The 14,236-nt window shown below is 37.4% G+C and overlaps 1 protein-coding gene and 1 pseudogene across 1 annotated transcript; both read left to right on the forward strand.

The window, feature by feature from the left end:
• The window catches only part of LOC120220680, a 68,505-nt pseudogene that overhangs the window by 31,021 nt on the left and 23,248 nt on the right, over nt 1-14,236 (forward strand).
• Nucleotides 8-376, forward strand: LOC120220692 (60S ribosomal protein L35a-like). The gene has a single exon (XM_039217819.1). The coding sequence runs from the start codon at nt 8-10 to the stop codon at nt 338-340; it is 333 nt and encodes a 110-aa protein (XP_039073750.1). The 3' UTR covers nt 341-376.

A 14,236-nucleotide genomic window follows, 5' to 3' on the forward strand; every position in this document is an offset into this window, starting at 1 on the left:
GACAAATATGTCTGGAAGGTTGTGGTCCAAAGCCATTTTTGCTGGCTATAAACGGGGTCTCAGGAACCAGAGGGAGCACACAGCTCTTCTTAAAATTGAAGGTGTTTATGCCCGAGATGAAACTGAGTTCTATCTAGGCAAGAGATGTGCTTATGTGTACAAAGCAAAGAACAACACAGTGACTCCTGGTGGCAAACCGAATAAAACCAGAGTAATCTGGGGAAAAGTAACTCGTGCTCATGGAAACAGTGGCATGGTTCATGCAAAATTCCGAAGCAACCTTCCTGCCAAAGCCATTGGCCACAGAATCCGTGTGATGCTGTACCCCTCAAGGATTTAAACTAACTGAAAAGTAAATAAATAAAGGTGTAGATTTGTTCTCTTGTAAAAAAAAAAAAAAAAAGAGCAAAAATGAACTATTGGGACTTCATCAAGCTAAAAAGCTTCTGCACGGCAAAGGAAACAATCAACAAAACTAATGGGCAACTGACGGAATGGAAAAAATAATTGCTAATGACATATCAGATAAAGGACTGGTATCCAAAATCTATAAGGAACTCACCAAACTCCACATCCGAGAAACAAATAATCCAGTGAAGACAGAGGCAGAAGACACTTCTCCAAAGAGGACATCCAGATGGCCAACAGACACGTGAAATGATGCTCAGCGTCCCTCCTCATCAGGGAAATACAAATCAAAACCACACTGAGATACCACCTCATGCTGGTCAGAGTGACAAAAATGAACAAATAGGAAACTATAGATGCTGGCGAGGATGTGGAGAAACGGGCACCCTCCTACACTGTTGGTGGGAATGTAAACTGGTGCAGCCCCTCTGGAAAACAGTGTGGAGGTTCCTCAAAACATTAACGTAGAACTCCCCTATGACCCAGCAATAGCACTGCTAGGAATTTACCCAAGGAAAACAGGAGTGCTAATGCATAGGGGCACATGTACCCCAATGTTCATAGCAGCACTCTCAATAATAGCCAAAACATGGAAAGAGCCTAAATGTCCGTCAACTGATGAATGGATCCAGAAGATGTGGTTTATCTATACAATGGAATACTACATGGCAATGAGAAAGAATGAAATCTGGCCATTTGTAGCAATGTGGATGAAACTCGAGGGTGTTATGCTAAGTCAAATAAGTCAGGCAGAGAAGGACAGATACCATATGTTTTCACTTATAAGTGGAACAGAAGAAACTTAACAGAGGACCATGGGGGAGGAGAGGGAGGAAAAATAGTTGGGGAGAGGGAGGGAAGCAAACCATGAGAGACTGTTGAATACTAAGAACAAACTGAGGACTGTTGGGGGTGGGGGAAGGGGAAGGGGGAATGATGGGCATGGAGGAGGGCACTTGTTGGAATGAGCACTGGGTGTTATATGGAAACCAACTTGACAATAAACTATAAAAGAAAAAAATTCTTCCAACTAAATTAACTAAAATTTAAAATTAAAAATAGTAACATTAAAAAGATTTTCTCCCAACTAGTGATTTTACAATAAATTTTATCTACCCATAATATTCATTGTTGACAATGCAGTGCAACGTAATGCAATTTTTTTCTCAAATACTAAAATAAGTCCATGTTTTGGAAGCATTTATGTAGAAACTTTCATTTGTGAAAAATTTTACACCTGCCATCAATAATCTAGTCATTTACCAGTCATTACCTGTGTAGTGTGTGTGCCAGGCATGGCCTATTTGCTGGAGATACCACAGTGAATAAGACAAGTTTCCAGATCTTGGGAAACTCTTACCCAAGCTTTTTGAGGTAAATCAACATTCCCAGGCCATGAAGTTAAAAATAATAATAAAGGAAGACTTGTTAAGGAAAATTTTGTAACCACTGCAGCAGATTCTAAAAAAAGTTTGTGAAATATTTGAGGGTATTTTGTTTAGACTTCAAAAATGAATACAGATTTTTCTCCATCTTACCTTGTTATGTCAGTTTAGTCTGTCTTTACCTCTTCTGCGACATGTGTCCATTCTTTTCTACTATGCAATAGGACAACCAAATGCTGAATGATGCCTGCCTATTGGTCCTGGATTAGATTTACTTGCCACCACTACCTGAGGGTGGCAGGGTAGAGTACAGGTGAACCCTTATCCTCAGCTCACACTTCAAATTCTACCTCAGAGTGAGGTGAGAACCGAAGAAAATGGTAAATGACTTCTCTGGGTTTCTGAGTGCCTTTGACATTATGAGTATGAGTCTGCATATGAAGGGCTTCCCTGCCTGAGTTTCTCAACTGCATCAAGATTAGAAGATAATCAAGGGTAGAGGGGGTGGGGCTCTCAGTGTGATGCTTCCCAGCCTCCTTTGTTCCTCTCCTTCCCTCTCCCTTCTCCTTCTCTCCTGGGCTGAGAAGGGGACAGCCTTGCTATTCCATTTGCCCTATGGTTTGTGTCACCATGTAATACACAGTATCAAGTTTATCTACGGTAGTGAAAAGCTTTTGGTAATTAAATCATAATCTCTTCCTATTCTAAAGAAAAAATTTTTATTAGAACAACACCTTCTTTATTATTTAGAAAATGTGGATTAGCCAAAAAGGAAGGAAAAAATCATTTGTCTAACATTTGTCTATCACCCATAGATAACCATTATTAATATTTTGGTATGCATCCTTCTAAACCCTTCTTTATGGGTATGAGTATATATATGTATATATATATATATATATATATATATATACACATATATATGTGTGTGTGTGTGTGTGTGTGTCACACATATATATCTATAGAACTATTTAGTATAACTTATTTATTTCACTTAGTAACAAACACCTTCCAGTGTCACTAAATATTCTTCATGTCATAATGACATCATGGTTGCATGATGTATCTATGGATAGATGTGCCATTATTTGATCTATTCTTTATTTTCGGACATTTAGATTGTTTCTGGTTTTTTAACTATATTTTTCTTACCTAGCCTAGTTTAAAATGACCTTCACAGCAGTGTTTCTCAGAATATGGTCCAAGACTGTGAGTGTTCCCTTGACAAGTCACGAGCTGACCCAAAAATGGCAGATTAATGATTATACACACATTTCTTTTATGGCTAAAAGTCTGTTAATTCAGCTAGCCTTTTTTATGATAATTATTAACATTATTTATTATTGGCATTATTTTAATAGTCTATTATTCTATATTATATAATATATTCACTACATACATATATCATCAATATATATCTATTATTGCATATAATTTATTAAATACATGTCTTTTTTTGCATTTTTATATATATCATATGTTCTCTTATATATTATATATTATATATTATATATCCTATCATTATAGAAAATTCAAACACAGAGAAGCAAAAATTTTTAAAATCAACTGTATGCCAATAGTTCTACCATTTGGAATACATACATATATATTTTCTTTTTACAAGAAAAAGAGATCATACTATACATAAATTTTTGTAATCCATTTTTTCACTTAATTGTAATTCATGAGCATTTTTCTTTTTTTATCAAATTATTTTTTCAGGAATGGAATTTAATGATTCATCACTTACATATAACACCCAGTTCATGAGCACTTTTCTTTTTTTTTTTTTAACATGTGCAATTTATTTTTTTATTTTTTTATTTTTTTACAAATAGTTTATTGTCAAATTAGTTTCCACATAACACTCAGTGCTCATCCCCAAAGTGCCCTCCTCCATGCCCCTCCCCCCCCCCCCCCACATCCATCAGTCCTCAGGTTTTGTCAGCATTCAAGAGTCTCTCATGGTTTGCCTCTCTCCTTTTCCCCCACCATTTCCCCCCCTTCTTCTCCCCCTTGTTCCTCCGTCAAGTTCCTCCTAATCCTCCTATACGTGCAAACATATGATATTTGTCCTTCTCTGCCTGACTTATTTCGCTCATGAGCACTTTTCAATATGCATAAATACAAACACACTTCTACAAAACCATTTTTAATGACCACAAAATATTACATCTTACAAAGTACCATAATTTGTTTTCTTTACTATGACAAATAATCTGTAACTGAACGTCCTTGTAGATTAATATTTACTCCCTCAGTTGCTTCTTTGAGATACATGTCCAGAATTTCAGCTTGAACTTGAAAGCACAGCCTCCATTTGGAAGAACAAATACTTCCACCCATTTGAGAGGAGAACTTGTCATAAAGGAAGTCTCCACTTCCTGGAAATTGCATTCACTTTCCTGTGTGCATAAGTAGATACAGTCATTCTTCAAATGATACAGTCATTCTTCAAATGATACAGTCATTCTTCAAATGACTGCTGCTAGCCTAGGGAGCTCGAAACTCAGGGTTCTGATACATGTGATTTTCCAAGCTAGTGATTCAGATTGTAAAGTTAAATGGAAAATAATCTTCTTTTCAGGATCTCCTGAAGTTTCCTGATATCCCAGAAAAGTTCATGAGTGCTATAGAAGATTTCCTCGTTAAAATACCCCATGGAATTCAGATGTTCCAGGTCAGTGGGTGGAGGGCTTTTTAAAAATTTTTTAATCTATGTATTCAATGCATGCCATTATGCATGTATCTCTCGCTTTTCAATAGCTATATATTTTTTATTACTTGTAAGGGTAAAGTCTACTAAAGTCAGCCAATATTACCAATTGTCACTCACACACGGCTTGCGGTTTAGCTTCTATGCTTTTACTCAAAGCCTCACAAGGAATTAGATTCTAAATGTCCGTTCTCCACTATACCAGTTTTGTTGCTTAAAATGTTCTTTTCTTGGTGAATGCCTGTCCTTTCTTCAAAACCTGACTCATCATTCACTGCTTCTAGGACCCTACTTGACACAGCAATCCTAACTCTCCCGGGAACTTGTGTATTTTCTTTGCACCATATTGTATTAATATGTATATTTTTTCTGTATAAACTGTTCTTTATTGCTATACGAAGTTGATTATGTTATTTTAATGTGTGTTCATCTGTATTCTGCTACTCTTGCAAGCTTATAGAATCTTTGAGGACATGAACAATGTTTTCCTTTTGAGGAGGTGAGGGGTAGATTATAACCAGAATATATCTCTTACCACACTGCTTAATGGAAATTTATTAACGTTGACTCATAGATATGTATACCAAATTGCCTATAATTTTTCCTGACTTGTGAGTAAGCCAGATATATCAGACCCAATTTTCACTGCATGAGTGTTTTTGGCAGTAAAATAACTTGATTTATTCATTGACAGTATGTGGATCCCTACCAACCCCCACAAGACCCCATCAACCACCCAGTCATGCACCAGTCAACCATTAAACATGCCACAGGTGAAACTGTGTTTAGTGATAACATTCCTCCTGTTGTCCAAGAACTCTTCCTGGCTATAGTCATGAGCAGCAGAGCTCGTGCAAAGATCATGTAAGAAAATAAAAGATGTTTCTATGTATTACTGGAATGCATTCACAATTTCACATTGAAAGTAAGAGGTTATTGGGGCGCCTGGGTGGCTTAGTCGGTTAAGCGTCCGACTTTCGCTTAGGTCATGATCTCGCGGTTCGTGGGTTCGAGCCCCGCGTCGGACTCTGTGCTGACTGCCAGCTCAGAGCCTGGAGCCAATTTCAGAGTCTGTATCTCCCTCTCTCTCTGACCCTCCCCTGCTCACGCTGTCTCTCTCTCTCTCTCTCCTAGAAATAAATAAAAAATATAAAAAAGAAAAAAGAAAAAAAAAAGAAAGTAAGAGGTTATTTAAGTCAACTAAGAATATTCATTTCCTTGGGGTCCCTGGGTGGCTTAGTAGGTTAAGTGTCCAACTTCAGCTCAGGTCATGATCTCGTAGTTTGTGAGTTTGAGCCCCATGTTGGGCTCTGTGCTGACAGCAGAGCCTAAGGCTTGTTTCAGATTCTGTCTCTCTCTCTCTCTCTCTCTCTTAAAACTAAATAAACATTTTTAAAAATCTTGAAAAGAATATTAATTTCCTCCTCTAGATAGAAATAAGCCATTTTTGAGCATATTTTTGAAATAATCTAATGCCAAGGGTCCAAACACCTGCCAAATATTGACACATTTAAACACAGAATACTGTCCCATGACTTAGTTATAAGGTCCATTGTAGTTTTTCCCTGTGTTTGAGGAATCATGTATATTGTACTCTGAACTTAACCCTATAAACTCTATGTGTACTTTCAAATTTTCCCTCCTAGGTTAATTGATGTTTCAGAAGCTCTGGTACTTCTGGGTGTTGGCCAATGCGGTAACAGCAGAAGATGTTCCAGGAAATAACCATCAAGGAGAGGTTCTCTATGCACACAATGAGGTGTGAGATTTGTGTGAGGCCTAGTATTCAAATGCTTCACTGAAAACACCAAAATGATTATTGGTTATGACTCCATATCCATGGATTCATGTTCACATCACAAAAACTTCAGAGAACCAATGATTCCACATCTGTGATTCTCAAATTGTCTCTTGAAGTATGAACCCTTTTGAGATTCTGATCATAAGTCATAGCCCTCTCAAAGAAGGCTTCTAAAAAAGTTGTGAAAACCATAGAAGCAATACAGAGCACAGGACATTAAAAGAACTGACAGAATTTCAGGATGACTGATTAATATATGTGTTATAAGAATGGTGAGGAATACAACCAAAGACAGTCAGAAGCCAGTAAATTAAGTTCTGCACCCAGTGTTTGTACCCCCTAAATCCCACTCAGGCCACTGTTTTAAATTTATTCTCATAGGTGGAAAAGAATCTTTCTTTTGGTCATAAGAATCCAGTGGGTAAATGTAAGAATGTGGGAAATGTAATTCCTTTCTAATGATTCTGTGTCTTAGCTAATAGCAACATGTGGCTTTTCTGCAGGTGATTTGGGTGGGTCAGGTTGTCGGCACTGTGGCTGCTGATACCTCTGCTCATGCAAGAGAGACAGCTAAAAAAGTGAAGATCACTTGTGAAGACATAGAACCAAGGATTATCACAATAGAGGTAATTGAGCCACCTTATGTCTTCTAGAATCAATATACTTTTGGCAGAATTCAACTGGTGGAATCACAAAATAGTATAATTTGGGCTCCATCTATGCTTTGTTCAGTGTTATCTATAGTTTCAAAGTGAAGGGTCCAGCAGTCTACACCTCGAGACATAATACTGAGAATTTCCCTGTCTGAGTTACCCCTTCTTTCCTGTGACCGCTTCTCCTGTTCTCTTGACAAGGCATGTTCTCATAATATAAATAGGTAACACCAGAGGAATGTCCTTATAACCTCCATGTAAAACTAGTCAGTGGGAAAATCCAGAGCTCTGTGAAACTGAGAACAGTGGTAACATTTACTGTCCTCTGTCTCCTGCCTGCTTCCTACAAGCTCTGGACATAGAAAACTCAGATATGTATTCTGACTCCATCTTTTAGTAGGCATTTTTTAGTGGCCTCTTAATAGCAATGAAAGCTTTGGAATGTCACTTAAATTCCTCATACCTCAGCTTTCTCAACTGTAAAATGGGAGCCATAAAAGCACTTTATAAAAGGTCATTATGAGTTTTAGATGAGAAAATCCAGGTAAAATGCTTAGAACAGTACCTGGGAGACATGGAATGCATGCAGTACATGTTTGCTATTATTTTGTTTTAGTTGTTGTTATTAATGAGGACAAGAACATGTTGCATGGTGCTTGATAGACCCAGCATTTAGCAAAGTACTAAATCCATGGTCAGTCTTAATAAATGAGTGTGATGGAGGGAGAGATGAATAGATGGGTACATGAGCAATATGAAACCCAGCCATATAGAATGCAGTCTTCAGTACCCTCTGATTCTCCTCTGTTCTTCCCAAGAGTTGCCACATTCAGGTCTTTCCCAGTTATCTTTTAAATGCCTTTAAGTCTGCCCCTTTCTTTCCATTCTCAGTTTCACCCCTGTCCCACCCTTCACCCCAGACCTTACCATTAATTGTCAGTTTTACTACAATAACCACTTAAAGAGTCTCTTGTACTCCATTTTCAACCTGTCTACCCACCACATTAACTTTTCTCAGCCTCAGTGTTCATCAGGTCACTTTTCTTATACAATACTGTCCCCTTGGATAAGGTTCTTAGCATAGAATCCAAGGTTTTTCATAGTCGAACCTTAATTCACCTTTGAAGCTCATCCAGCTGCTCTTGACAGAAAACCTGCTCTCCAGCCAGCCTGGCCTTGTTCTCTTTTTGGCCCCTCAGCTTATTTTCAACCTCAAGCTATTGCTTTCTGAGGTGCCCTTGACTTCAAACAATTTCCCTTCTCTTCTCTAACTGTCCTAATTCCATGCAATTCAGTACCCAATTTAGGTCACCTACACAAGGCCAATTCTGAACATTTCCAGCTCCACCAGCTTCCTTGGCCTCTCTCTACTCTCTTGTCTGCCACCTGCAACAAAGTTGACACCTTACTGCCCAACTGCCTCAGGTCATCACTCAGCAATATAGAAGGAGGGACCATGTTTATCTCCCCCTCAGCTCTTCCACAGAGCCCTGAACACAACAGAGTCACCAATACCTGTAATCTATTATAACACAATTTTTGCTGACTCTCTACACTCCTCAGATTGTCTGTCATGGTGTATGACTATCTGAAAGAACAGGAACATAGCAGTTTGATGGAGTATAAATAGCTTATTAGGATGTGAGAAAACAAAACTTTTTATTATTTTTCCCTAGAGCACAATTTATATTTCCCACTGGGAAAAAAAATCGAGCAAGGAAATGTAGAGCAAGCCTTTAAATATGTTGATCAAATCACTGATGGTAAGTTGTCTTGGGCCAGAAAAGTGATTTCTCTGAAGTTGAAGACTGTTAAGTTCAATCATTAGGTTTGAGAAATACTGAAACTCCAAGGCAGAGCTCTCAACCCTAGTATGTGATTTTTAAATCAAATTTTTAAATGCACAAATAATAAGTTTACAGTTTGATGAAATTTTATGTATATGTATAAATCTATGTAAACATGACCCACATCAAGATCTAGAAAACCTCTGGGGTGCCTGATTGGCTCAGTTGGAAAAGCATACAACTCTTAATCTAGAGGTCATCAGTTTGAGCCTCATGTTGGGTGTATTTTTACTTAAAAATAAAATCTTTAAAAACATATATATAGGGGTGCCTGGGTGGCTTAGTCGGTTAAGCGTCCGACTTTCGCTTAGGTCATGATCTCGCGTTTCGTGGGTTCCAGCCCCGCATCGGGCTCTGTGCTGACTGCCAGCTCAGAGCCTGGAGCCTGTTTCAGAGTCTGTGACTCCCTCTCTCTCTGACCCTCCCCTGCTGACGCTCTCTCTCTCTCCTAAAAATAAAGCATTAAAAAACAAAAACAAAAACATATGTATAGAACACTTCCAGCACCCCAGAAATTTCCTCTTGCTCCTTCTCAGTCAGCTACCCTCCCAAAGATCCTTATCACTACAGAAAAGTTTTTACCTCTTCTGAACCTCATATTAATGAAATCTTATAGTATAACTTTCTTTGTGCCTGCTTCTTTTATTCAACATTGAGTGTGGAAAACTTATCCATGTTGTTGCATAGATCAGTAGAAGTTCTTTTTCATTGTACAGGAGTATTCAATTATATAAATATTCCACAATTTATGTATCCATTCTACCATTGATGCACTATTGAACTATTTTCAGCTTGGCTATGTTATGAATAAAGTTTCTATAATATTACACATATCTTTTGGTGAACATAAGCACTCATTTCCAATGAAATATACCCAGGAGGAGAATTGCTAAATAATAGTATTTTATATATTTACCTTTAGTAGTTAGTGCCAAACATTGAAAAAAAATTGTTCCAGTTATACTCCTCTTAGCAATTAAGAGAGTTGCATTGTTCTGTTGTTATCGTCAGTCATTCTAGTTTTATCTAATCTGGTGAAGTAGTATCTCATAGTGGATTCAATTGAATTTCTTTCATGACTATTGATATTGAGCCCTTCTCATATGTGGTTGGCCATTTTTATATCCTTTTTTGTGAGATATTTGTCCAAGCCTTTTGCCTGTTTTTTAATTAACTAAAACTGATCATTAAATTAATATAATTACATTATATTGCTATAATTATATATAACTAATTTTAATGTAATTACTAATATAATAAGTAATTGATTTACTTACAAATTAATAGAAAGTTTCTATGTTTTTGGTGTAAGTTCTTTGTTGGTTATAAATATTGTACATACCTTCTCCCAACCTGTGCATTACATGTTCACTATCTTCATGATTCTTTTTCATCAACAAAAGTTCCTGATTTTAATGAAGTATAATTTATCAGTCTTTTCTTAATGGTTAATGCTGTTGTGTCCATGAAGAAATTCTTGCCTATCTGAAGGTTATGAAGATATTTCTCTATGTTTTGTCCTAGAAGCTTGATAAAATGCTTTAGCCTTGACATTTAGGTCTATGGTCCATACAAATTAATTTTTCTATATGGCATGATGCAGGGGTCAAGTTTCAGTTTTGTTCAAGTGGATATCCAATTGACCCAGCACCATCTACTAAACACTATTTTTTTCCTTTATTGGAATACAGTGCAGTTTTTATTATATTCCGTGTGTCTACGTATGTGTTGTTCTATTTTTGAACTCTTTATTATATTCCATTCATCTGTTTATCTATCTTTGTAATAGACCACACTGTCTTACTTATGACCTTAGCTGTTACAGGTTCTTTGCATTTCCATTAACATTTGTCATCAGTTCATCAATTTTCATTATAAATAGCTTGCTAGGATTTTGACTGGGATTGCACTGAAACAATATCAACTTGAGAGACTCAAAATCTTAATAGTATTATGTTTCAATCCATGAATATGATAGATCCTACCTTTTACTTAGATTTACTTCAATTTCTCTCATTAGCTTTTCAGTTTTCACTATCTTGCACAACCTTTTCAGCATTTATACCTAGTATTTGGTGTTTTATAATTCTGTTTTAAATATCTTAATTTTCTATTTGTTTGTGTCTAATATATAAAAACACAATTAGCTTTTTATATATTGATCTTATATCTAAGAACTTTACTAAATGCACTTATTATTTTAATAGTCTTATAGATTCTCTTCATTTTCTGTATACACAAACATATCCTGACAGTTTTACTTACCTTTTCAATCTTGATACTATAATTTATTTGTTTGTTTGTCTGCTTTGACTTACTGCACTGGCAAAGACCTAGTTAGTATGATTTTTTTTTTTTAAATACCAATACCCAAATTCCACCTCAGATCAATGAAATTATAACTGGAGTACAGGGTGAGAGCATCAGTATTTACTTAAATGCTCCCCAGATGATTCTAATGTACAGCCAGGGTTGAGAAGCACAGCTACTTTCCTAAGAGAATTACTATCAGTCTTAGGTAAGAGAAAATAGTAATTTTCACAGAACCTAGTACCCTCTTCTAAATAACTGGAATGGAGAGTTCTATAAGCTTTTAGTCTTTTGCTAAAACCTGGAAGAGTGTGTTTTTTTAACCTTTTTTCATAACTCACATTTTGTTGCCCCAAGAAATAATTTCAATAAATCCTTTGACTCCTGGCAAAAATAACTCCTCACTTATTTTAACAGCACAGGAATCTTTTGGCTAATTTTTATTGTTATTGCTATTCTTAATTGAATTATAGTTGACATACATTGGCTAGTTTTAAAGTAAAACTACCGAAGTATTTAGTACATTATTTCATTTTAAAGTAAAAATCCCTCCCAAATATTTAAACTAAGGCCAAGTGCCTTTTCTGGTATAATCTACAAAATGATAAGGATGAGGATGTATTGAGCAAGCCAAAGTATCAGCTAAACCAGCAAGAGCAGGCTGGTTTTAGGGAAAGAAACAACCTCAATTTTGCCTTTTTTTTTTTTTTTAAAGTTTATTTATTTTGAGAGAGACAGAGAGAGACAGGAAGGCGCAGAGAGGCAGAGAGAGTCCCAGTCAGGCTCTGCACTAATAGCACAGAACCTTACTCAGGGCTCAAACCCATGAACTGCAAGACCATGACCTGAGCCGAAACCAAGAGTCAGACGATTAACTGACTGAGCCGCCCAGGCACCCCCCTCAGCTTTGCCGTTTATTTGTGTCCTTTTACAAGCTACTTATCTTCTGTAATTCAGTAATCTAATATCACCTAACTGAGGTACATATTATTATTAAACCCATCTTCCCCCGCCCTCAATTTTACAGAGGAGGAAATGACGGTTTTATTTATTGAGTGACTTGGCCAAAGTCACTGAACAAAGAGATGACACTGCCTGGATATGTGGCCAGGTTTGTATGCTCAAGTCCAGCACATCATAGATCTCACCACCCCACTTGACAGATGAGGAAACTGAGGTATAGAGAGGAAGTGAATGATCCATATTATATGGCTGGTTGTGCAAAATGAAGATTAATTATAAAAAAGTAGTTTAGGAGCACCTGGGTGGCTCAGTTGGTTAAGCATCTGAGTCTTTATATCTGCTCAGGTCATGATCTCACAGTCATCAGATGGAGCCCCGGCTCAGGCTCTGCCATGCTGAGCATGGAGCCTACTTGGGATTCTCTTTCTTCCTCTCTTTCTGCCTCTCCCTCTCTCCCAAAATAAATCAATAAATACTAAAAAAAGAAGAAGAAGAAAATAAAATAAACAGTGGTTTGACCAAATGATATAAAGTCCAGCCCTCCATAAACTAAAGCAACTTGCTCCTTACAAACCAAATACCACTGAGAGCCCCCAGTTTGGAACTTTCAACTGAACATTGTCCTGTTTATACTTACAGGTGAGGTCCACATAGAAGGGCAAGAGCATTTGTACATGGAAATTCAAACTATCCTGGCTATCCCAAAAGAAGAAGATGAAGAAATGGTGTTACATCTTTGAAAGCCATGTACAGGTAACAGGATATTTTTGGAAAATGAGACTCTAGATGAGGGTAGGTTGTGAGGCCCCGACAACCAGGTGGTCTGCTCTAGGGAACATTTGATTCCTTCCACTCCTATGCCTCCAACACTCTGTATGTTTGATACTAACTATAGTCCAGAATGGAGAAAATTGGGCAATATTTTGCTACCTTCCAAAACATAGGGCAACATTTATCTTATCCTTTTAACAATCGATGGTGAAAAACCTAACCTGAGGGAGGTCAAAGCCTTAGTATTAGATTTAAATTTCCCTTTATAGTTCATTTGTGTTGCTTCTTTGTCTGAATGTTTTCATGTATTGGTGATGCATGAGTAAAGCGATGGCATTTCCTGTGTGGTAGCAGATGATTTCCAGTCCTAGTCCAGTGGTTGAGCTATAAGGCATGGCTGCACCTAGGCAAGTAAAGGAAATCTGCTGAAATCCCCCTCTTCTGAAATATGCAGTTGTTGGACCAAGTATAGTGCCTGGCACAGGGGGATACTTAAGCAGTTATGATGGGAGGAAGAGTAATGAAAAGCATTGCTGAGGGGAAAAGCTGCTGGATTCCTGGTGAAGCAGGAGTTGGTGCTTTAGGGTCCTAAAGGGGTGGATAGGCTCAATGAAGGAGGAAGCTGATGTTCAAGGCAAAACAAAAGGCTGAGGAAACTGATGTTGAGCTGGGATGTGACTGGGCCTCTGTGGTTTTAAAATGGACAGCAGAGGAGTGAGGAGTTATGGCTTTGCCCCTGACAAGCTATGTGACCTCCCACAAGCTGCCAAGTACCAATATCTTTTTCTATAAATTGAAGGAGGTGATAAAGATCACCTCTGAGGTCTCTTTTAACAGAGAGTATGTAGCTCTGGGCTCCAAATGGATAACATGTCTGTCCCAGGTCACCACTGCTGCTTACCAACAATACCTTCTAAGGTACAATTAGTCAACTTCATGAGACATTCCCCAGAGATAACTAGGCCACAGGACACTCACAGACTACAGCCCAAAACCTGGGTCAGTATTAAAAGCAGTCCCAATAAAGAATTTGAATACACAGAGAAGGTCTATGATTGACTAATAAGCACATGAAAAGATTCTCACAGTCTTAGTCACCAGTGAAATAAATGAAAACCACAGGTGAGATACAACTTCACACCCACTAGAATGACTATAAATCAAAAGACAGTAACAAGTGTTGATAAGGATGTAGTAAAATTGAAATCTTCATACATTGCTAGTGGGCATTAAAAATGGTACAGCCACTCTGGAAAATACCATGGAAGTTTCTAAGAATGTTAAAGATAGTGACTATGTAACTCAACAATTCCATGACTAGGAATCTATCCAAAAGAACTAAAGGCATGTGTCCACACAAAAATTTATATGTGAACTTTCAT

The sequence above is a fragment of the Hyaena hyaena genome, unplaced genomic scaffold (genome assembly GCF_003009895.1).
Source record: "Hyaena hyaena isolate Hyena2069 unplaced genomic scaffold, ASM300989v1 scaffold_724, whole genome shotgun sequence".
NCBI lineage: Eukaryota > Metazoa > Chordata > Mammalia > Carnivora > Hyaenidae > Hyaena > Hyaena hyaena.

Coding starts and splice junctions, on each gene's coding strand:
- LOC120220692 (XM_039217819.1), top strand. CDS start 8: ATGTCTGGAAGGTTGTGGTCCAAAGCCATTTTTGCTGGCTATAAACGG.